The sequence below is a fragment of the Dipodomys merriami genome, unplaced genomic scaffold (assembly GCF_024711535.1).
Source record: "Dipodomys merriami isolate MVZ:Mamm:240054 unplaced genomic scaffold, mDipMer1.0.p SCAF_16, whole genome shotgun sequence".
Taxonomy (NCBI): Eukaryota; Metazoa; Chordata; class Mammalia; order Rodentia; family Heteromyidae; genus Dipodomys; species Dipodomys merriami.
The window spans coordinates 10,152,980-10,176,805 of record NW_027202937.1 but is presented as its reverse complement, the minus strand read 5'-3'; the positions used below and the strand labels follow the sequence as shown (position 1 = coordinate 10,176,805).

Sequence of the window (23,826 nt, the reverse complement as noted above, 5' to 3'; positions counted from 1 at the left end):
TGGGCAAATGTGATCCACCTCTTCTAATACCTCCTACAGTTTCTTGTAGAAAGATAAGAAGCATTAACTAGCACTGTCTGCCTGTGGAGCAGGCAACCCACACAAGCAGAAAGTCCATGAACCTGGGAACTCATTCTTCAAGGTTTCTTCTAGGAGGGATTTTTGCTTTGTAACTTGCAAGGACTACAGCATGATAAGCATTTGTAGATGCAGATATGCCAGACCTGCTGTGGTGCTGGCTTCTGACAGTGCTGCATCTCTCAATGTGTCCCACATTGATGCCACTTTATCGAGCTGTACATTCTCAGACAGACAGCATTACAGAGATGCCATGATGTGTAAGATTGTCTCCAGAGTGGACTTCCTAATAACTTCCTGATTATTACATCTAAGGAGTATCTAGACGACCACAACTTCTAATGGGTCCCTTTTCAAACTCTGTAGCCTAGAAAATTCCAGATAGTCCTAACAAATTTCAGTCTCCTTGGATCGTCTGCAGGATTCCAATAAGGTTTTCCAGGCCAAAAATAAAACCAGTATCTGGTCCGTCATAGGTGGTGTGCTCTTTCCAGGAGCCCTTGTAGGTCGTGTGAGCAAAGTCGATCATCCGGATATCAACTTTGGCCAGACCTTCAGAAGCACTTCCATCAGCCAGCTGCAAGGCTTCCTGGGGATGCATGTGGTCCCTGGTTCTTTCCAGTGGTTCCTGCCCATCATAGATGAGGAGGAGGGAGCTGGAGTAGAAGCGGTAGGAGATCTGGCTCTGGATGACGGAGAGGAGTGCCCGGAGCCTGCGCAGGATGGGCTCCAGGAGCTCTCTGCGAAGTCGGGTCCCATCATGTAGGAACTGATGGAGGGCTTGTCTGAACCCATCCACGGAGAGTTTCCTCCCATAGTACTTGTCTTTGCAGAGAAAGTGCTTCTTATCAGTTTGATAAACCTTACGTTAAAAAGAAGAAAGAGAAAGTATAAAGAATTGTCACCGCTACAATTGCAACATCACATCATAATATATGAGCCGATTTCCAGTAGACGCAGGGCAAGAGCGGCTTAAGCAAGCAGAGGACGATCTTCCATCATGCCCCAGTGTGGCTGTACATTTTAAAGCACTCTCTGTGTGGGTCTTTAAAAGTAATCCAAGGTCCAAAGACACTTTGCCCTATAAAAGCGACCCTCTGCTCTACCGAGGTTACCTACCATCCTAAGGCAGAGATTTGAATCTCCTCTCTTACGGATTACCAGTGCAAACCCCCAAATCATGATTTAAGTCCTGGTTTTTGGGCCTTTTCAATTCATATATTAGCAAACTCAAGCTAGAAAGCATCAGTAAGAATCTGAACCCATAGCCAAAGGCCTTAGAAAACCAGCTAGATTACAGTTTTCCCCCCAATAAAGTTTATAAAGTCCTTTCTTGGGGGGATTTTAGGGCAGCAGCAGTGGGTCTTGGGGTATAGGGAGGTGTGAATTGTTTGGAGATAAAGGGCCTGGCAGGATGAGATGTGGATAAAGTTTGTAGGCAGCCAGTGCAGCTGTGGGGAGGGGGGTGAAGAGGAAGGAGGTCCTCAGCCTCTCTGAAGGAAGGAGGGTGGCTCCTCTCCTTGGCGCTGTCTCCCCTCCCCACCCCTGTCGTGTCTTGGCCACCAGAAGGGAGCAGATGGAAGAGAGATGCTGGGAGGAAGCATAGCAGCCACATCATGCTTTTTAGTTGGCAAAAGCAGAGTTTGAACTAAGGCCCATGTCTGGCATGACCTAGGGAAAGGTGGATTAAGTCGGCAGGGCCACACACCTGGCTAGGACTTTCTCTGTTCTTTCCTTGCTTTCATTACATGCTATGTTTATTGAAAAACAGAGTTTTAAAAAAAAGCAATCCAGAAAGTTATGATAGTCTTAGTGTTGCCTTTGCAGGGTTGGAGATCGGCTGGTGAATTAGTCATCATAAATATATGACAGGCATCACTTTCTAAATAAATCAGATCAATTTCAGAAGGGTTGAGGTCCAGAGAGAGATTCCATTTACACCACAAATCATCACACTCTATTCTCTTGAGAATTGCATTCCAAGCCTTCCCAGAGACATCTGTGCGATGAATTTATAGACTCGACTTCCAGCTTCAAGGGGTGGCAGTTTCAATTAAGGAAAGCTATAACGCTTACCATCAAAGCAGACAGACGGTAAGAGGGAAGGAGTGGAGAAAGTATATTCCCCCTCTAGTCCCCTGCAGCCCTGCCACAGCCTTGTAAGTGCAACGATAAAGAGGCATCGAAGCTGGGCACTGGTGGCTCATGCCTATAATCCTAGCTAATCAGGATGCTGAGATCTGAGGATCATGGTTCAAAGCCAGCCCAGGCAGGGAAGTCTATGAGACTCTTATCTCCAATAAACCAATCAGAAAAAGCCGGAAGTGGTGCCGTAGGGCAAGGGGTAGAGCAGTAGCCTGGAGCACAGAGGCTCAGGGACAAAGCCAAAAAAAAAAAAAAAAAAGGGCTTGGGATCTGGGCAGTAAGGAAATTAACTCCCTTTCCCTGGGTTCAGCCAGCAAAGAACAGTGGAAAGCCAGGCACTGTGGGCTCACACCTGTAATCCTAGCTACTCAGGAGGTTGAGATCTAAGGATCCTGGTTCAAAGCCAGCCTGGGTAGAGAAGTCCATGAGACTTATTATCTCCAATTAACCACCAAAAAGCCAGAAGTAGAGATGTGGCTCAAGTAGTAGAGTGCTAGTCTTGAATAAAAAAAAAAAAAGCTAAGGAGGAGTGCCCGGGCCCTGCGTTCAAAATAAAGAGCCACAGAAAAGCAGAATGAAGAGGAAATGGCTAATAGGAATTCAAGGAGTAGGCTGTCATATAGCATCTGAAGACAGCTTCATCATATAAGAAGATGCAGGACTTGGAGGGCGTGGAGTGCACCTTCTCTTAGTTCTTCTCCAGCCCCTGTCCACACACTGTCTTCAGAGGTCTCCTGCTACAAGGGCAGGACCCAGGGGACCACTGTGGAAAGTTTCAGCTGCCAAACACTGTGAGGCTCAGTTTAAAAACAAAACAGAACATGTGGGCATTGACACCATTATCCCAAAGCAAGCACTTAGAAATAAAAACAACAACCCAGCATGTGGACTGTAGTAGCTCAGTGGTAAAGCACTTGCCTAGCATACACAGCACCCTGGGTTCTGTTCCCAGCACTGAAAAAACAAAAACAAAACCTCCACTGTGTCATAAATGGAAAGATGCAGTTCTTTGTTGAAAAAGTGGTCTCTAATACTGGGCACCGATGGCTCATGCCTATAATCCTAGCTTCTCAGGAGGCTGAGATCTGAGCATCATGGCTCAATGCTAGCCTGGGTAAGAAAATCCATGAGACTCATATTCAATTAACCATCAAAAAGCTGGAAGTAGAGCTGTGGCTCAAGTGGTGGAGCACTAGCCTTGAACATAATAGCTCAGGGACAGTGCCCAGGCCAAGACTTCAGTCCTCAGGACTGGTACACACACACGTACACATACACACACACACACACACACACACACACATACGTACACACACACACACACACACAGTGGTCTCTGGCCTCCTCTGCTGCTGGTCTCTGCAAGGTGGCGGCGGGGTGTGTGTGTGTGTGTGTGTGTGTGTGTGTGTGTGTGTGTGTGTGTGTGTGTGTGTGTGTGTGTGTGTGTGTGTGTGTGTTGGGAGACCTGTTTGTCCCCCACAGCGCATGCCAGGACCTTTACCCCTGCAGTGGGCCCTTTGCACCTACCTGCATGCCGCAGATGCGCACTCCCAGGCAGGCTGAGGTGCTCTGCGCACACTTCCTCATGTGGCGGGCCTTCTTCTCCTCTGACACATCATCCCCATGCTGCCGGGTTCCCATCTTCAGGTCCAGGATGCAGGGATGTGTGTACTGTGACACCACATTTTCCAGTAACAAGAACCCTTATCACATCAAGTTAAGGAAGGCTCTGAGGGCAGCAGGGCTGCTACCCCTCTGGAGGCAGGCAGCAGCCTCCAAAACGGCCCAGAGGCTCCCAGCCAGGACTTCTTCCTTTCCTCCCCTTCCTTCCTTACAGTTTCGGCTATTAAGAATACAAGGTATTAGCTTGCAGACTGCTTTAATAAGTCCATTCATTTAGGGGGAGTCTATGAGTCTGTGAGCTTTTCTCCCTTTCCCATTTTGCTGTGAGGTTGAAATTTAAATGCAGGCGTGAAATCCCTGGCAGGCCATGCCCAATTTACATTTTATGGCAGAAAATCAGAAGGCTAAAAATCTCCAGTCACTGAATGGGCAATACCTTTTGGGAGAAGCGAGTTGATGTTCGCTTTGGAGATGAGTTGCAGGAATATTAATTTCAGCAGAGTAATTATCTTGCAAAAGCTTCTTAGGGATTAGGGTTGCACATGTGTCTTCGTACTGTGGTGCCAGCCTCCGCTTTGTAGGCAGGAGCCTGGTAGTAGCAAGGGGGTATTTCAAACTTGAATTTTGCTCACTGAAGACAAGATGATCTGTGTGTGTGTGTGTGTGTGTGTGTGTGTGTGTGTGTGTGTGTGTGTGTGTGTGTATCTGTCTCACCTTCTCACTCTTTTTCCTCAAGTGTCTCTGTCTGATCTGTTTCTGTCTCTGGTCTGACACTGACCCTTCTCCTCCCCCCACCCCCCCCACTCCCTCGCGCCCCCCCCCGTTGACCCCCCCCCCCCCGTCACTGCTCCTACAAGTCTTCTTGCCCATCGGTGTGTGGTGGGGAGGACAAGGATACGGTGCCTCTTGTCCTCCGGGTATTCAGAGCACAGGCGGGTCAGGTGGGCCTCATGGCAGTGCAGGGCCCATGGGTTAACATTCCTTCTCTTCTCCACCTGGTTCCCCTTAGGGTCTTCCACCATGGAGGAGACTTGGGCGTTGAGGTGGAACTCGGACCTCAGGAGCGCATTGGTTGGGCTGGAGGTAAAGGAAGCACAGGCGGTGGTCAGGGAAGGACTCGTATGCTGCCTGCCCCTGCCCTCTGGAACGCTTTCTGAGAAGACTGTCCCAGCTGCTGCACAGGCAGCAGAGACACTGCAGGGGCTCGAGTGCCACCTTGCCTTCACAGTGGCCCTCTCCAAGCCCAGATAACTCCTTAGGCATGCCACCCCTCAGAGGAGTGGGGTGATGTAAGTACACTTGTAAACGATCTGGGTTGTTAACAATCCTGCCATTGCAGTGATGAAATGTGGGGGAGGGGGCAACCTGGAATCTGAGATCTGCCCTGCCATTATGTCCAGAGGAAGTGGGGTGACTTACCCTATCCATGACCTACCCTCATTCTCCTCCCCTTTCTGCATCTTTCTCACACACACACACACACACACACACACACACACACACACATGGAAGTAGGGTGCTACTGTTGAATGCTCAGCCAAGAACTTAATTAGGCCTGTGTTCCTTAGGGAAGGATGATATTGTTCATCTTAGCTCTTTTTGGTTTCCCATAAATGCTCTAAAGGTTCCTAAAGATCTCTTCCTCTGAGAAAGGTCAACTGCCATTCTGGTGGGCTATGGAGACTTCTCCAAGGACCTCAGGCACCCAGGGTCTCTTGCATCTCCAGAGACCCACCAAATGCCACATGGACCTCTCTCCTTGTCTCTTCAGTACCACTAAGCAGGAGCTGACTTTGAAGAGAAATTAGCCGTGCTTCCTTTCTAAAAACGATTCTTGGCTTTCTGTTCCATACATTATCCCCCAGAGACATTTCTTGGTCTCCGTGAAACAGGTATTTAATTAAACAAGTACCAAATAACTGCTCTGTATAACACTTAGTGTATGCGTCAGCTTTTGAGATAAATACATAGTAATCCCCGCCTAGAAGCCTGTGAGAGAAGAGTTCCTCTCTTTGGCCACATGGGTTATTCCAGGCAGTGCCTTTGTCTGAGTTTCTCATTTTCTCCACACCAACCCTAATGTGGAGTGGTTGACCTTGGGCACAGGTGGGGACGGCACTAATCCGTGCTGAGGGCCACGTGCCCAGCTTCCTGTCACCCTCACAGTGGTCTTCACCTCTCCTTGAGGGACTGTCTCAGCTGGGCCAGGGGTCGGGCACTGCCACTGCTGGTGGTCTGCTGAAGCGTCTGCCAGATGGCCACTGCTGCTGACTCCTGGGTGACCTTGAAGGACTCCTGGTTCTCCTTCAGAGGGAGGGCCACCAGGCTGAGGTGGCCCCTGTTGTCTCTCTGGAGGTGGACTGTGATGGTACCTGCAGGACACACAGGGTGAACAGGAGAAAGCACACAGTGTCTTCTCAGTGGACATGGGCCATAAGTGACCTTCCTCTTTCCCCAACTCCTCCCTCAAGGAAGAGCTAGGGAACCAGCCCAGTGTTGCTGAACCCCATTCTGTTCCTGAATGTGCAGAGAAGAGCCTTGGATCCATCTTCATCCATACTTATGGCTGTTCCAATTTCTCTACTTCTTCCTACTTTAAACAATGTACTTCTATGCCTTTTGTTCCCAAATTAGAGTTCCTCTCCACACAGACACCGTCCCACCTTCCCCATCAGAGCTGGTTCTCTGCAAAGGCACCTCCCTACCTCCAGGGGGCGGCAGCTAAGGGGAGCTTCCTTCCTTCCCCTTTTCTCTCCCATATGTCCTCATCTGTGGCCTTCCTCCAGCAGCCTTTTGGGCCCAGGACTGTCTGTCCCCCTTCACCCATGCCTTTCACACTGATGCCTCAGTCTTTGGTTAGACACAACAGCACTTAAAGCTTTTTGGTGGTCATGGGTCTTTGAGGAAACTAAGACTTGGGATGTGTCCTCAACTTGTGGCTCCCCCCTGTCGCCGCAGTTGATAATCAAGGCAGAAGAGCTGTGGCCATGTGGGTGAAGAGCCTGGGAAACAGATTTAACACGCATGCTGCTTGGTATTCTCTTGGCTATGGCAGCACATTCATGCTGTGGGGGTCCTCCCCCCAGTAGAGCCCTCTCTCACTGATGGGTTCTAAAGGGGGGGTGCAGCTGTCCTGTAGGGAAGGCAGAGCTCTGTCTGCCCCCTGCACCAACAGCCCTGCCTGTTTTGTGGGAGGGGAGGAGGAAGAGGAAGGCTGGGTACTTATTCCACACTTCCTCCCTAAATCATCATGGTGGGCTCGTGTCATGTGCCTCTGGGTTTCCCTAGAGCCTCCATTCTTGCTGGGTCCATGACCCTGTTCCCTGCCTCTGGGCCTGGGGGGGCTTCAGTTTCTAGTGCTGTCCTCCCTGAGTGTGCTGTTCCCGGCTGTTGGCTTCATCCTGTATATACGTCTGCAAATAGACCCTTGGAGAAATTCTCTTGAATGAACTGTTCATGACTGCTGGGACCCTGACTGGGGGGTGAGGGGCGGTGTGTTGGTATGTGCTCCTCACTCTTCATTTCCTCCCCTGGCCACTTGGCCACCTTCCCAGTGTAAGTGGTGCTTTGTGCCAAGCAGGCAGCAAAGGCTGTTGATTGCCCTGCCTGGTCGCCAGGCTGCTTCATGCAGACCCTCGCTTCCAAGGCTGCTCTGCAGTTCAGCATGATACTGAATCCAGAGCTGTCTGCCTAGCTCAGCGGTCTCCCTGGGCCGGTCCTGCCCTCTCGGATTCCCAGTGCCCTAATTTTCTGGCCTGGGAGGGACATTCAGTTCTGTTTTTCCTCAGCTCATCCCTGGCTCCTATGTCCTGTGAAGTAATTGTGACAGGAGTAGTAATTCTTCTCCAAAGCTAGGCATTGTACAGCTGACATGACACCAGCATTCATCCTGGGCCAAGCCCACCTGTGTTCTGTACATGAGAACAAGGGGCTGACGGCAGGCTGGGGACATCACCACAACACTGATCACACCCAGGCACACCTGTAATCTTAGTTACTCAGGAGGCTGAGATCTGAGGATCATGGTTTGAATTCAGCCTGGGCAGGAAAAGTCCATGAGACTTTTTATCTCCAATTAACCAGCAAACAAGCTGGAAGTGATGCTGTGGCTCAAGTGGTTAAATACCAGCCTTGAGCAAAAAAGCTAAAAACCAATGCCCAGGCTCTGAGTTCAAGCCCTAGTACCAGCACAAAATCCAAAGCAAACCAGTGAGCGTAATCATCATGCCTACCATGTGTGACCCTGTGCAGGCCACACATTGGTACACTGTGGTACACATGAGTCCCTAGGAGACTGAAGAGCCAAGGTTGCACAGCTGGGAAAGGATGGACCTTGAGCAGCCCACGCCAAAGGGGGCATGGAAGAGGGAATAGGCGGTTACACAGAGCCAAGGACTCTTATGGAGCCACCGGGGTCAGTATTGACCCACTCATGCATGAGGACCACTCCTATGGGGTCCCTAGTCACACTGGTTGTGGTCATTCTGTTCCACAGGAGGGACAGGGAAGTCACAATTCCACTCCTCCCCCCTCCCTCCCAGGACAGAGCCATCAGGTGCTGTGTCTGTGGGTAGGAAGGTCACAGCGCTTGTGGTCAGGAAAACTGACCTTCTTGAAGCCAACACTAGGTGCCCAGAGCCCATCCCTCCCTTTGTGACAAGGGCACAGAGGCCTCTTGTCCTTGGGGTGCTTGGGGCCTTCCAACTGCCTGGGAGGACATGAGGGGCAGAAAGGTGCACCAGTCAAGAGCAGAGCCCTTTGGGGTCCAGTAAAGTTCATGCTGGCATCTGGTACCCGCTGGCCTTTTCCGCTTGAGGGGCTCTGGTGACAGGCCTGCCTGTCCTGGGGAGTTCAGGCCCCGGGAGGCCTCCTAAGAGGGACAAGAAATGTGACCTTCACAGGCTGCTGCAGGCCCCAGCTCCTGTCTGATCACATCGGTTCTGAGTGCCTGCGTAAATGGAGATGAGCGGAGGTGCAAACAACTCAAACCAATAAAATTCAAAAGTCATTTTCATTGCTCATATTGTCAGAGCCACACTGCTAGCTCTGTGTCCCAGCCTCTCCCCTCTCCATCTTTCTGCACACTTCCGTCTCCTAGCTGCCTTTCTCTTTCCATCCTTCCCTCCCCTCCTCTGTCTCACCCCTCCGCCTTCTGGGGCTCAGCTCAGTCCTCTCCAAAGCCCCCTTGTAAATAGTCCTGAGCTGCCTGTCCTTGAGAGAACACACCAGAAGATCCCAGACTCCTTGTTGCTTGTTCTTTCAATCAGGATCCTGCCTGCCCACCTGGCTTCAGCTTACCCTGTGTGTCGGTAGAGATTAGGCCTCAGAGACCCACAGGCTCCCTGGGCTCTACTGCAGCTGCTGACCAAGAGCTCTCAGGGCCAGGCAGAACTCCCTGCCTGCCTGCCTACCAGCTCTCCCCATACACCTCTGCCTGGGTCCACTCCAGCTGGGCAGACAAGAGCGCTTACTGCCACCATTGGCATGCCCACAGCATCTCAGCAATTTTGATTTGGCTTAGCCTCGGTGAATATTCTATCATGTGTTTATTTTTAAGCTTATGAGAACATTTACTCGCCACTGCCTGTAATATTAATCTAGCCAAACCATCAGCCAACTGGACCTGAGTGTATGTCCTCATTCACCCAAGGCCCACAGCAGCAGGGGAGATGAGGGATGTGGCCCTAAGACAGCCGAGCCTGAGCGTCTACACAGGAGGCTGCCCTTCAGGACACCCACCTGCCAAGGCTCTCCCTGATCGCTGTTGGGGGGCCCAGCTATGAGAAGTAGAGGATGCACTCAGTGGCAGGCAACAGCCACTCAGAAAACAGTCTTCCCTCTGAGGGGTGTTGATATCAAGGAGGAAATGAGTGATTCTTGCAACAGCCATGTGGACACTTGAGACCCCCCAACACAAGGTCACTGGCTGAGTGACCCTGGACAAGTCGTGCCCCCTCTCTCAGGCTAGAGGACCCCCTGAGCCCACACTTGGACTCAACTCTGTTAGAAACAGTCTAGCTAGGTGGAGTGGGCCTCTGTGGTCAAGAGCCCACTTTTGAGAGCCAGACCTCAGGCTCTAGTTATGCCTCTCAGTGCTGTGTGTCCCTAGGTGAGCCAGCCAGCCTCCCTGTGCCTTGGGTTCTCATCTAGGAGGGATAATAAACCTGCTTCTGAAGTTTGTGAGGCTCTTGTGAGAAGCATATAGGAGCCATAGAGCCTGGGAGCCCTGAGACCTTCCTCATCATCATCTTGTCCTTAGCTCCCGGCCCTCTCACTCTACTCCAGGCATCGGAGGACCAACAAGAGGGTGCTGCTTGGTTCTGGACGTTTTTTCTAGTGTCTCCTAGTGAAGCATTTTGCTTCTTGGACCTCAGGACTTCATGGGTGATGTCCCAGTGAGTAAGGGGACCAACATTTTTGCTTCGTCAAACCCCATGCCTGGGAGCTGCCTGGCCACCCCCAGGCACAGTGGGCAGTCAGTCCTCAGTCTCCTCCAAGGGCCTGGCCCCTCCCCCATGTGTTTAGAAACCACCTGAGTCGATTTGGCTCTGACTCCAGACTCAAGGTACAGGCAGTCCCCGCCTGGGCTGCGCGGCCTAGTGATTTCTCCACACTGTGGCTGTGGGAGAGCAGTAAGCACACAGCAGGTGTCCTTTGACTTTTCTGCTTTGACCTTTTCTGGGGCTAGTGCTATGTGGCTCCATCCCCCTCTTAGGGCGTGGGTGTGAACAATGGAGATGCTACAGTGCACTGCCTTGCTAGGCTAGGATGCTTGCTGGGTCAGAGGCATTTAGCGCATTTGACTTAAGAATTCTTAAAGTTGGAGAACCTCTAAATTTATTGAAGTAGCAGAGCCCCAAGGTTATATTCCCAGAATGGCCGATGTAAATTGGGACACCAGGGAGAGACAGGCAACGATCGATCATGGTCCGGGGTGCCCTGTCTCCCCACCAGAGGATTGGTTTGGGGCATAAGGTAGAGGCACAGGGGTGGTCTCTTGCACACCAGTGTGGCCTTTCTCCCTCCCCCACTTCGCCTGTGGCAGTGCTGGAGGTCTTTCTCAGCTCTGGAGCTGTGCCAGACAAGCGTGAAATGCTTCTAGCAGTAGACTGCCCCGTGCCAGGGCCTGCCACCCCTTTGCTCATTGAGTTTGGTTGCAAAAGGACAGACATTCATTCCAGTGAGTGCTCTCAGCAGATGAGCAGTGACCCGCAACCAGTCGGGCAACAAGGCCAGGTGAGAGGGGGCCTTCGCAGGCAGCCGTGTTTCCCAGGGTGAGATGCTGGCTTGTCTCACTCTGAAGAACATTCTAGAAGTCCGGCTGACGTCCTTGGGGATGTAGTAAGGTGGGAAATGGTACTTGGAAGCAATTCTGGGTCTTAAAGCCCTGGTCACCCCTGAGCATTGCTTCTCAATTGGATACCTGAGCCCCAGCCCTGGGACACCCCAGGATCTTGATTTGCATGTTGGATGTGGGCCTGGGAACCTGGAGCGCACCTCCTATGTGATCCTGGTAAAGCTGGTCCACCCTAGATTGGAGAAATGCTAATGTGGGTGGGTCCTTGTTAGTTAAAATGGGGTTCTTGCTAGCTTTTTGCCTAACCTGGCCTAGAACTACATCCTCCAGATCTCTACCTCTGGGATGACAGGTGTGAGGTACCACTGCTGACTTCCCAGTTATCTTACTGGTTGCCACTGGTATGCAAGTAGGCTCCCAAGTGAATATCATTATTGCCTCCTGAACTTTCCCCCTTTGACAGCAGTACGGCAGCCCACAGTCATGATACCAAAGACCCTGTAAGGAGGCCTTTTCTGAGTTTTGCCTAGCTGGGCTGGCTGCCTGGCCATCAGCTCTGTGACTACAAGGCTCGGTGTGGACCAAACATGGCCCAGCGATCCTAGGGGGCAGCACAGGCCTCTTTCTCTCCAGACCCCAGCTCATGCTCAGCTCCAGGATGTACTATACCTGTGCCAAGTTTCCTAGCTATACGCTCCACAGTGACAGCCTGCCCCTGGGCATGCAAATAAGTCACATGCAGCTTCTTTATGCCCTATCCCAGCCCAAGCCTCCCACACTACCTGGGCCTCCAGAGAGGGGGGTTTGGAGGCTTCAACTTGGCCTATATTTAACCAGTCACACAACCAGCCATGAGGACCCCACCCCCACCCCCAAGGCACAGACCAGAATGGCCTCTCAAGACCAAGGGCCACTGGGTGTCATTTTTATCCCGTCTCAATTCGGGGAAGACTGGTGGCTTGAGCCACTGGGAAGGGAAGCCAGTGGAGTCACCCTGCAGACCTGGGAGGGGCCTTGTCTCCATGGCAGCCCTCACGCTTCCTAAGGACAGGAGGGGCGGGGCCCAAGAGCAGGGCCGCCGCCACTTACCCTTGTACTGTGGGGTGAAGCACTTCATGGCCAGCGGCAGGGATTCGTAGAACCTCTGCTCCCGGGAGATGAGGGGCTTGCATACTGTGTGCTCATCATACTTCATCAAGCTCATGTGTCCCCCGACCTGGTGCAGAAATGGCTCCAGTTGCACACCCACCCTGGTGTCCCCAGCATCCACGCTGTCCTGTAAGACCATGGTGCTTCGGATCCCTCGAGCGGAAGGAGAGGGTTGGAAGCGGCTGCAGCCAGGCAACGCAGGCTGGCTGGTATTCTGTCTTCTCCTTCTTGGTCTTCACTATTGTCACAGCACAGGTGTCTCCTGGAGGCTGGCTCTCTGGAAAGTGGAGGAAAAAATTATGTGAGGAAGAAGGGCTACCGTGCAAGGCATGGTGGTGCATGCCTGTAATCCCCGCTACAATGAGAGGCAGAAATGGGAGGGTCCAGCTCCAGGGCAGCTGGGGCAAAAATCAAGAGACTACCTGAAAGTAGACTAAAAGCAAAAACTAGCTAGCACGTTTGAGGCTCTGAGTTTTAACTCCAGTAATGCCATAAACTTTTTTTTTTTTCAAAGAAAGAGTAAGGAAGAGGTGTTATGGAGTCTTCGTCCCAAAGATCCACAGTCTCCAGCTCCAACTGGACCTGAAACAGGACCATAAATGTGCATCGATTTCTTCTGGAATAATCTGTCATGAGAAACTGGCTACAAGATTTGTCTCCACAGAGCAGGAGCAAGAGGAAGAATTTAAATAGTTTTTTATTCTTTGGATTTAAATATTAAAATGTTTCCAATACATAACCCTATGTGTCTAGGGTTCAGAGCCTGTGTTCTAACTTCTCTGTTCTTGGCACACCAATCCCAAGAAGCCAGTGGAACCTCTGCTGTTGGGGGCACTCATCTTGTCGGGGTACACCATCTTGTTCCCATCCTAACTCCATTGCATGCCTGCTGTGTGACCTTGAGCAAGTTAGTAAACCTCTCTGGGTCTCAATTTCCCCATCTGTAGAGCAGGATAATAATGATGCCCATCTCATGGAGTCAGGAGCAGAATTGAGATTAGGGCTGTGAGAAGTTGACCCCGTGCCCAGAGCAAAGCCCTTGGTAAATATATTGCTCCATTATCTAGTGTTACACTTCCTCTACAGCTCTGGTTTGTGAGAAAGCCAGGTTTTATTGTGACTTGAAAAGTGGGCCTGTCCCCCTTCTGCTGTTCCTTTACTCCCCCCCTCCCCACACACACCTAAAGGTGGGCTTCCCTTATCTTAGACAAATGCTGGAACACTGGGGTGGGGGAGGGGTGCAGCCCTAAAGTTGTCGTGACTTTGTCTCAGGGAAGAGCCAAGGAGACGCTGGGCTGCGAGGGGAGGCTCTCGCCTCTTTGTTTGTCCTGAGAGGACATTCTCACAGCGGTGCCATCACCACCAAGTTATTAATACTCTCTCCCTCCGCTGGACTCCTGACCACGATGCGCCAGGCTGGGCAGCGCTGGGCATGATTAACCCTCTAATTGACCCTCAGTCCCGGCCCCGGCCATGGTTGGCTGGCTCTATCTATTTGCGCAGGCCCCTGGCTCAGCCAGCTGCCTGACTTTGAAAGCTTCAGCCTGGCCCATTCATTTTCCCACATGGGGCTTCTTATCACCTCCTGTCTTGCAGGTCCCGGAAGTGCCCTGTAGGGGGCGGGGGTCTTCCTGAGGCCTGTGCATCTGCTGTCCCACACAGAGCTTACATGGGGCAGACTGGCATGGCTGGGGGGAGGCTGGGGGAGAGGGGAGGCCTGAGGCTTGAGGCTGAGGAGAGGAGCGAGGCTGGGGACCTCAGAGGCCTTCCCACAGATGTGCCCTTAGGAGTCCCAAAGCCAGCCACAGAGGCTGTTCCAGAAGCGAAGAGAAACTGAGGAGGCTATAGCTAGAGAGGGGAGGGGTTTGGGGGCTGTAGAGAAGGAGGGGAGGGGTCTCACAGCCCACAGCCAGGCATGACTTCAGTCTGACTACCCTCCCATACAATTGCATGGCACACCTGAGCCTACTTGTAAATTTGGAGAAAGCAGGAAAGGGAGAAGAGAAAAGCCAGGCACCCGTGGCTCATGCCTGGAATCCCAGTTACTCAGGAAAATGAGATCTGAGGCTTGCACTTCCAAGCCAACCTAGGCAGGAAAGTCTATGAGAATCTTAACTTCAGTTAACCAGTGAAAAGCCAGAAGTGGCGATGTGATTCACGTGGTAGGGTGTCAGCCTTGAGCAAAATCCCAAGGGACAGTGCCCAGTCCCCTCAGCCCTGGGGGTAGGGGGCGGTGGGCTGGGTGGAAGCTGAGATCCACCTCTCAAGGGCTCTTGGGCATTGTTGGCCTTTGCCAAATGACCTGTTCCCAGGCAGACGCATTTCTGGTAACTAGAGGAATGCCACAGCCAGTCAGAAACATCCATTTATAGCAACTCCTAGAAGGAGCCAAAGCCCCTGTCCCTGGGGACCCAGCTCTGCACAACCCTGGCCTGGCCTCGGATGCCATGCAGGCCTGCCCCTGTGTTCCAGCCATGCCCCACGAAGGCCCTTGTGCCTCCACACTGGGCAGACTACTGCTCCCCCCCCTCCCCACACATGGTCATCAAGCCGCTGCTGCGGCCCAGGGAGGAAATGGAAGCCTAGAGGGTCATGCTCACAGCGCTTGCTGCCTGTCACGCAGTGTTCTAGGGGCTGCGTGAGTTTTAACCCATGGACGGCACTCCCACTATCCTGCCAGCCCATTTTCCACAAGAGGAAACTGAGACGCAGGCTGTACACCCAGCTAGTGGAAAGAGAGAGAATTTGAACTCAGGTCCATTGGCTAGCCAGGCACACTCATCAACCCTGAGGCACAGGGCTGAGGGTTATGATCCATTTACTTTAAATCAGGAATCTGAGTCCTAAAGAGATTCAATCAAAGCCACCAGCAAGCCACGAGCAGTTCCAGGACAGACTGTCTTGTCCCTGAGCCTGTTCCTCACCCCACCACATGACATTAAGTGCATATCCTGGTAAGCAATAGGATAGAGAGGGGAGAGGACATCACATGGGGCACCCCTCTAGAACTTTCTGGCCAGGTTAACCAGCCAGAACCAAAAAGGGTTAGCACTATCTTGTTCTGTGTGTGTGTGTGTGTGTGTGTGTGTGTGTGTGTGTGTGTGTGTGTGTGTGTGTGTGTGTGTGTGTGTGTGTGTGTGTGTGTGTGTGTGTGTGTGTGTGTGTGTGTGTGTGTGTGTGCCAGTACTGGAGCTTGAACTCAGGGCCTGAACATTTTCTCTTAGCTTTTTTACTCAAGATTCTGTCACTAAAGCCAGAGCTCTAGTTCAGCTTTTTGGTGGTTAATTGGAGACAAGAGTCTCATGAACTTTCCTGTCTGATCTGGCTTCAAACAGCAACCCTCAGATTTCAGCTAGGATTACAATGCAAATCGTCAGTGCCTGACACTAGCTTGGTTCTTGCCATGACTCTGTCATGCTTTTCTATCCTCCGAAGGTGGGCACTGGCTAGCGGGGACCCAGCTGTGCCGGGAAGACCCACCCCTGCCTGGCAGGGCAAACTTCCCTTCCCTGTGCCCAGGTAGGGGGCAGTGATTGGTGTCTACAGGTGGCCAACCTGTACTTTACAGCTGGGGAAACTGAGGCCCTTGCTGTTGCAGGTCACCTTAGGGTGGTGTCTGAGGTCCTCCCGCTCCTGAGTTCTGTGGCCTGCAGTTCTGGCACAGTCCAGAGGGAGGAATGGGAGAGGGAAAGAAGCAGGATCCGGTTGGGCAGGATCTAGGTTGTCTAACGCTGACCTCAGGTTCACAAGGAAGTCTCAAGTTTGCTCTCTGTTTCTGCCTTCAACTCTGTCAGGCTGAGCCAGGGCAGCCTCCACCCTTCCCATTCCTCTTCTGGAACCCCCAAGTCAGGGACTCTGGTTAACAGGCTCTTTCTCAGCCCAGAGCTTCCTTGCACTCTGCAGCCCTTCTGCCATAGGCATTGGACCCGTGTCTCCTGGCCCTGCTGTTTCCCACTTGCAGGGGGGGGGGGTGACAAGGAGCTCAGGCTCCCTGAGAACCAGGAGGAGCCAGGTGGCCGCTCCACCCTGGTTTCCGCCCACTGCCACGGCCTTGTCATGAGACTCAGATGACAGGACGCACAGGCCTCCTTTGTGGAGCCCTCTTTTTATGCATCTTTACCACTCAGGGTTGTCACTGCGTGGGTTCTTCTCAGGAGGACTGTGAGTCAGCGGGGGTGCTGGGAAAGCAGGTGGGGCGCCTGCCCGAGGAGGGCCTCCACCCCCGTTCTGACACACTTGCTAAAAACCCTGAGCTCCCTTTACTGCTTCAAGGGGAGACAAATGTCCCTCGCTCCAGCCCACGCCTCTCCCCACAGCCTCACCAACTGGACCCCTTAGGGGTAGGTCTGAGAGGGAGCTAGGATAAGACAGAGGGAAATGAGGAGATGCCTCCAGCTAGAAGAGCTCAGCTAAGGGTTGGTCCTCACCCTCAGGAAGTGGGCAAATGGCTTCAGGTCCCAGTGTCCTCCTGCTTTCTCATTGGCTTATGCCCTAAATGTGACAACTCTGGGTCTCACTCCAGGAGACTCGGGGACTGTTGAGCAAGGCCTGGGGCCGGCTGTGCCAGGACAAGCTCTGCCCTGTAGTCCCATGGGGCCCAAGAGCCACCAGATTGCACCATGTTCCCTGGGCACAGCTGTACTTGGTTTCAGCACAAGGACAAATGGCTAGACGTAAGGTCTCAGGATCCATTCACTAAGCTGGGGAATGGGGGCGGGGAGTGCATCTAGGAGCCTCTGGCTTGACCCCCTACCCACATACCAAGCATGAGCTTGTTGACAGTGACAAGGTGGCATATAAAACCTCAAACCATACATTTCAGGGCTCAAACTTGGAACAAGCTGAGCACAGACTATGTCACATGGAAGCTGGAAATAATTAGCTGGCCCTGGTCACTGTTAGGGCTGTTCATGGATGCTCTGGTGTACTCTGTGGACAGGTGACTTGATGACATTATTGAGGGGAATTGTGGTCATGTGATATGCGTTGGCCAACAGAACATGGAGGAGAGTGCCATGTAGCAGTTCTCGGTGAAAGATTGAAGACCATTTCCTCACATTCTCTTTCCCTGACCACAGTAACTTTGGGAGCATGCGATCTGCCCATGGATCTCTGAGCAACTACACATATCAGAGCCATAATGACAAGGAAAGGAAACCTCTGCTATATTGAGCCACTAACACTTGGGGATGTTTCTTTCTCCAGCAAAACCTGGAGTTCATCCTGGTTAATTCACCAGCTCACAACCAGTACCCAGTATGAGAGTCCCGCTACCATGAAGGTTCAGGTTCTCACATATTTAATTGCACAAATTTATCTCTTTTTTTTTTTTTGCCAGTCCTGGGGCTTAAACTCAGGGCCTGGGCACTCTCCCTGAGCTTCTTTTGTACAAAGCTAGCACTCTACCACTTGAGCCACAGTGACACTTGCAGCTTTTTCTGTTTATGTGTACTAAGGAATCGAACCCAGGGTTTCATGCATGCTAGGCAAGCACTCTACCACTAAGCCACATTCCAAGCCTACAAATTTATCTTATATAACAGCCACCCCTATTAGGCATCAGCTGTGGACTGATTGTTTTAGGATCACATCTGTTTGAAGTAATCATTTTCAGGAGAAACAGCATCATTGATGAGCTTCCCAGGGTCCAAAATTTGGAAGAGCCCAAACTGAGGTTCAGACACAGGGTTCATCATCCTGAAGTTTGATGTCCTGCCATTTAGTCCTCTGCCTGCCAGGCTACTCTGCTGAGACTCAAGTCAGGCTCTCATGTCAAGGTCCTTCTCCCTGCCATGTGCCTCTGAGACTCGTGTCAGGGATGGGACCTTCCACAGGTGCCCTGGCAGACAGCAAGAACTCCACCCCAGGAGTCAGATTGCAGTGTAGGTCCACAGGGCCACGGCTGAGGGGTCCCAACTGTGCCTGACCAGGACTCAACTCAAATCTACACCAGCACAACATGATCTACAGACAAGAAATACAACTCCCAAGGAGCATGACAATTTCTCGGGTGTAGGTATGTATTCTGGTGATTTCCAAATATAAATTCATTTTAAAGGCGTTATTGAATTCCTAGAGGTTTTTGTCATCATCTATTTTCTTAATCAACAGACACTCCAAGTATAATGAGTGTCACATGGGAACCGGTCGAGAGAAGCCTGTGTTGAAAAATGAGTCCTAGGGGCTGGGGGTGGAGCTTGCGCTTGCCTAACATGTACAAGGCTGCACTGCAAACAAACTTTTGGCAAAAGACAACAGACAGACACCAGTGGCTAACACCTAAAACCCTAGCTACTCAGGAGGCTGAGATCTGGGGATTCCAGTTCAAAGCCAGCATGGGCAAAAAAGTCCATGGGACTCTTATTTTCAATTAACCAGCAAAAGCTGGAGGTAGAGCTGTGGCTCAAGTGGTAGAACACCAACTTTGAGGGAAAAAGCAAAAAGACAGAGCCCAGGCCTTGAGTTCAAAGCTAAGTATCAACACAAAACCAAAACCAAATATTCTCTAGAAGAGACGGCCAAGTAAGGCCAGGGTAGAAGAAGGTAGATATAATGAATGCATGCTATATGGAGGTATGAAAATATCACATTGAATTCTACCCCTAGTCAGGAAGGGGTTCAGGAGCAAGGAACAAGTGGTTCAACCTTGGAGAATTTGGGGAAGGCCCCTTTCAAGAGTGCACATGCATAAGAAGTGATAGAAGCAGGCAGAGAAGAGCAGGGAAGGGTGAGTAGGGGTGTATGTGGAGGGGGGCTGGGTTTGCCTAGCTTCACACCTGCTACAGGTAGCTGCAGCAGGCCGTGGAAGGGGCCATAAAGGGAAAGGACACACTCTGGACCCCTGCTCAGCCTGGGCGAGGAGGGTGGAGGGTGGAGATGATTCCCTGATAGTCACCAAAGTGTCAAAACTATATCCCCATTTTTAACTACACCCTGATAAATCTTAGGTGACAGAGGGCAGACATGCTGGGAATAAGATAATTAAGAAAGAGCTTGTAGCGGTAGAAGACTGCAGTAGGAATTGTGGCAGGTTGCGCAACTCAAAAGCAGCATGCTTTATGGCCTGCCCTCTCGCCTCTGAAATTCTCCCGCACATTTCACAGGGCTCTCTGAGCCAGAGGTTCGGGACAAGTACCGTTCAATGTCCTTGTGATTGCCCAAGGGAACCGTTTTTAATCTATTAGAGATGAAAGAGCCCGAAAACCATTTAAAACCGCTTAGGTTGTAATGGGTAAGGGAATTTTGGAGTTTCTCACGTGGCTGGAGGGCTGTACATCATCTGGGACCATCCAGGCTGGGAAAGCCCAGGCTTATTTTTCCAGAAGAGGGAAAATGGCATTTAAAAATCCACTGTAAAAACAATTCAAGGGCCATAGGACTGAGTGGTCTTCCCTGTATGGCTCCCCTGCTTTGTGGGATCAATACAGGAGTACGGGGGGCGGAGCAGAGGGGAGGAACCTCACACATTACCTTGCTGGCTATGGATGAAGTATGTGCCTTCGGAGACAGTCTATTTCCTAGGGAAGGCAGGAGCCCCAGAATCACAGAGCAATACTTCATAATCCTCAGTCATAGAAACTTATTTCAGAGCTGATTTTATCCTTTGAAAGAAGATTTTTCCCCCGTACCTTTCTCTTAACATTTAAAATCTCCCAACGTTTCTCCAGCTTGAAGACCAAATACGATTTTAATACAGCAATGATTAGTTTAGAAGCCCTTCAGCCACTGACAAATGTACTTAGCAGCACTAGCAATGTTCTGACTGTGCTGTCAAGGCAGGAGAAACATGACAGAAAGATGATCCAGAAGCCAAATGCCTTAGAAGGATTTTTCTGAGAGAAGCCCAGGTAGAGGGCTGCTTCCCTCCTGCCCTGCTGTGTATCCTGGCCCCTGGGCAGCCCCGGGTCCTGGGGAATGGACAGTGATACCCTCCCAGCAGACTTTGTTGGCCAGAATCTTGGATGTTCGCTAAATACCCAGATCTACCTGCACATCTTCCAGCCTCCGACCCCGCTCCCCAAGCCCGCCACCTTTCTCTGCCTTGTGCAAGATACTTGTAAGCCAGAGACATGAATTTTGCCACGGGTGAGCATGGCAATTGTATGGTCATCAGATGGCTTTTTAAGATCAGCGTATAATAGTGGGGTGGTGGAGGGATGGGGTGGCGGGGGTGGGGGGCCGTGGGCTTCTTCACCCCAGAACCCTGTGTTGGCCAATCTCAAGAGCCAGTCTCAGGGAGAACTCAGCAAGGCCTCTCCCCAGCAGAGGGCAGCCGCAGACACACAGAGGCTAGGGATGCCCCATGAGGGATTAACACTGTCTGAAAAACTAAAGCTACCACCATGTTCAGCCACCAGGGGACACGTTCTCACAACTGTCCAGCTCTGCCCTGAGCTCACAGACGCCAGCCGAGGTGTTCTTGCCCCTACTAGGCCGATGTCTTAAAAGCTCCAAAGTTAGATCAAACTTGAATTCTCTTTCCATCGCAACCTATGCTCTATCTGCTCTTACCACTCCTCACATTCCTGCTGTAAACACTGAACCACATGTGAGTAAGCAGAAATGACTTAAACCTGGGTGCCTGTGGCTCAAACCTGTAATCCTAGCTACTCAGGACACTGAGATCTGATGAGTGTCATTTGAAGCCAATTAATTAACCACCAAAAAGACAAAAATCAGAAGTGGCACTATGGCTCAAGTAGTAGAGCACTAACCTTGAGCTGAATTGCTGAGAGACAGCAGCCAGGCTCAGAATTCAAGCCCTATGACCAACCAAAAAAAAAAGGCCAGAAATGGAGCTGTGACTCAATGGTAGAGTACTAGCCTTGAGCAGAAAAGCTCAGGGATGAGCACGAAGGGAAGGAAAGAAAGGAGGGAAGGAAGGAAGGAAGGAAGGAAGGAAGGAAGGAAGGAAGGAAGGAAGGAAGGAAGGAAGGAAGGAAGGAAGGAAGGAAGGAAAAGAAAGATTGGTTTAAGTGAGCCCCACTCAGGCCCCACACTAGCCAGTTTCAAAGCCTACACTGTATTCTGCTGCCAGCCAAGCCTTTTCCACCCCAATGAGGAAGAGTAGCGTGTATAAGGAAAGCTAGCAAACATGGCACCCTGCAGCCCCCATCCTTGGCGCTCTGCCTGCCCTGCTAGGTCTCCCATTCCTCAGCTCTTCCAGCCAGTACACAGGTTTCCTTGCCCCAAACAACTGATGCTCATAAAGTTTATTGCTGTTCCCGGCGGCTGCTAGTGAACAAGACAGCAACCATACGGATTTCTGCCTGGGATGGATTTATTCAAGTGCCTAGCTCAAAGCAGGAGGGAGACACTGTCAAAGTCAGGGTGGTGGGAGAATGAGTGTGTGATATGAAGGTCTTTTAGCAAGTTCTCTTCAGATTGGAAGAGACTTAAGAGACATGCTGACCAATCAAATCTTGATTGGGTTTTGGTCTAACAAAGCATGAATTAGGCAAATAAGAAGATGGGCTGGATGCCCCTTGGGGGAGTTGCTTATTTTGTTAGTGTGACAATGGTTCGAGGAGAGAATGTTCTGATGTCCATAAATCACTGCAAAATCCTTTAGCCCAAGGGTATTTGATGAAGCAAATACAGCAAGACTCAAGACAGCCATTTAGGTCCAGGTGCAGGCTGAGCCAGTGTTTATGACATCCTCTTTTCTATTTTTCCCTGCAGGGTTTTTTCATAATAAAAAGGTTAAACAACTAGTATCTATAAAAATTAAAATTAAAGTAGGAAAGCCTAGCTCTCACTCCATGGGCCTCCAGTCTCTGGGGAAGGGGCCCAGCTAGGTGGTTTACTGATCTCAAGGATCTCAAGGGTCCCCAGGGCTGGTTCAGGTTCAGGCTTCAGGTTCACTGCAAGGCCTAGAAAACCATGAGAAGCTCCCTGTCAACACAAGACCCAGACACGGTCCAGGACAGTAAAAGCCACCAGGCTCGGTGGTGACTGTGCCTTTGAGGTCTGAGCATTGCCACCACCCTCTTCTCCTGGGAAGGCCCTGCCCTGGGGAATACCCTGCTCCCAGGCCTCAGGGTACTGTCCCCGGGTATTGATGTCATCCCACCTTCCCACCCTACCATTCCTATGGGGCGGAAGGGCGGGGCTGCCTGGACTGGACATGCTGATCCTGAGACTCAGAGGGTGCTGGGACTTTTCCTGGATGCCTGCCTCTGGGAAGGGTTAACTCAGTGTGGAGCAGAAATGGTTGGCTCCAAGTCCCTGCACCTGTTGCCTACAGCCTCCTTGCAGTCCTGGCTTACTCAGCCTCCCTGCCTCCCTGTAGGGGCCAGGCAGAGAGCTCCAGGATGTCATAAGAGGCAAGAGGGGGGAATTACCCTAATGGAAAGGGGAGATAATGCTAGAGTTACTATATTGCTGAACTGTCCGGCCCTCCAGGTGCCCCCCCCCCCATTATATGCAGACATGCAGAGACCCCAGCCCCTCTGCAGTAAATCCCATACTCCCAGCCAGTCCTGCAGGGAGGTGAGACTTCACAGAAGGAGCAGGCCTGTGTCAAGGACACCTTTCTCCCTTACTCCGGCACCACAAGGGCTCAGCAAGTTTGCCTCTGCCCATCTCTCCAGCCTTACCCCCAGCAGTACTCACCAAGGCCTCCTTCCAGTGGGGGTGTAGGAAGCAGGAAGAAAGGAATCTTGTCCTTCAGTGTCTGTGGTCTGGCTGTCCCAGCTCAGAGCACTCTGTCTACTGGAGCCTGGGTGGAGAGGTCTGTCCAGGAGGTCTGGGCTGCCAGTGGCCTAGAGAGGGAAGGTCAGATGACCCTCTGGAGAAGGACTGACTGGGGCTGGCTTGTCTAGCTGTCAGCTGGGTGTTCCCACTGCTCTGGGGCAGGGCCAGGGGTCTGGGAGGGAGGAGAAGGAAAGGGAGAAGGAGGAGTCTGCAGAAGAGGAGAGTTCAGCTCAGCCGGGCTAGTTGGGTTGCCATAAGGACCAATTGCCACAAGCCCCCTCTTTATTTATTTACTTGCTTGGTCCTGAGGCTAAAACACAGGGCCTGGGCCTGCCAAGCACTTACCCCCCCGAGTCCCAGCATTTCATGGTTATATGTTGATCCTTGTTCTGCAGGAAAGGTGGTCAAGGCTGGGGTGGGGACTTTGTTCTGGAGAGGCTTAGTGCCCTCCCTCCTTCCCCCATCCTATACCCAACTAGCTCACTTTAGTTTGTCTCAAGGTATGGCTGCCAGAGAGAAGGAAGCTCATGCAGCAAGACCTTCAATGGGCAGATAGTTCATCAGCAGTCAGTCTGTCCACAAGCACTATTGGAGACTTTTGTGGGGGTCAAGACCATTTGCTAGGGGTGATGAAGAACCAATAGATAATTTCCTGCTGTCAGGGGTTCCGCTGGGGGGACCCAGCAAGCTAATGGCAATTCCAGAACATAGGACTCAGGAAGGGCCTCTCACCTAACCTGGGACAAGCAAGGAGGGCAACCTGGAGGAAGTGGCCATCAGAGAGCTCTGTAGAAATGGGGTCACAAGGCTGGTGGGGAGTGGTGAGAGGGCTCTAGCCA

General features: G+C 51.6%; 1 protein-coding gene across 1 annotated transcript; it reads right to left on the bottom strand.

Annotated features, from left to right (window-relative positions):
• Positions 1–34: 34 nt before the first annotated feature.
• Ip6k3 (inositol hexakisphosphate kinase 3) lies at positions 35–23,021 on the bottom strand. Its single transcript, XM_070023958.1, has 6 exons — positions 22,907–23,021; positions 12,233–12,569; positions 6,023–6,218; positions 4,745–4,923; positions 3,751–3,926; positions 35–940 (listed from the first exon to the last, which is right to left on the bottom strand). Exons 2-6 carry the CDS (start codon positions 12,429–12,431, stop codon positions 476–478), a joined length of 1,215 nt encoding a protein of 404 aa, XP_069880059.1. The 5' UTR covers positions 12,432–12,569; positions 22,907–23,021; the 3' UTR covers positions 35–475.
• Positions 23,022–23,826: the final 805 nt, after the last annotated feature.

What these genes read in the sequence shown, in the direction of transcription:
- Ip6k3 (XM_070023958.1), bottom strand. Translation starts at nt 12,431, where the DNA reads ATGGTCTTACAGGACAGCGTGGATGCTGGGGACACCAGGGTGGGTGTG. An exon ending in CTTCACCCCACAGTACAAGG is followed by an intron (nt 6,219 to 12,232) that starts GTAAGTGGCGGC and finishes TGTGTCCTGCAG; the next exon opens with GTACCATCACAGTCCACCTC. An exon ending in CCCGGAGGACAAGAGGCACC is followed by an intron (nt 3,927 to 4,744) that starts GTATCCTTGTCC and finishes TGATGTGATAAG; the next exon opens with GGTTCTTGTTACTGGAAAAT.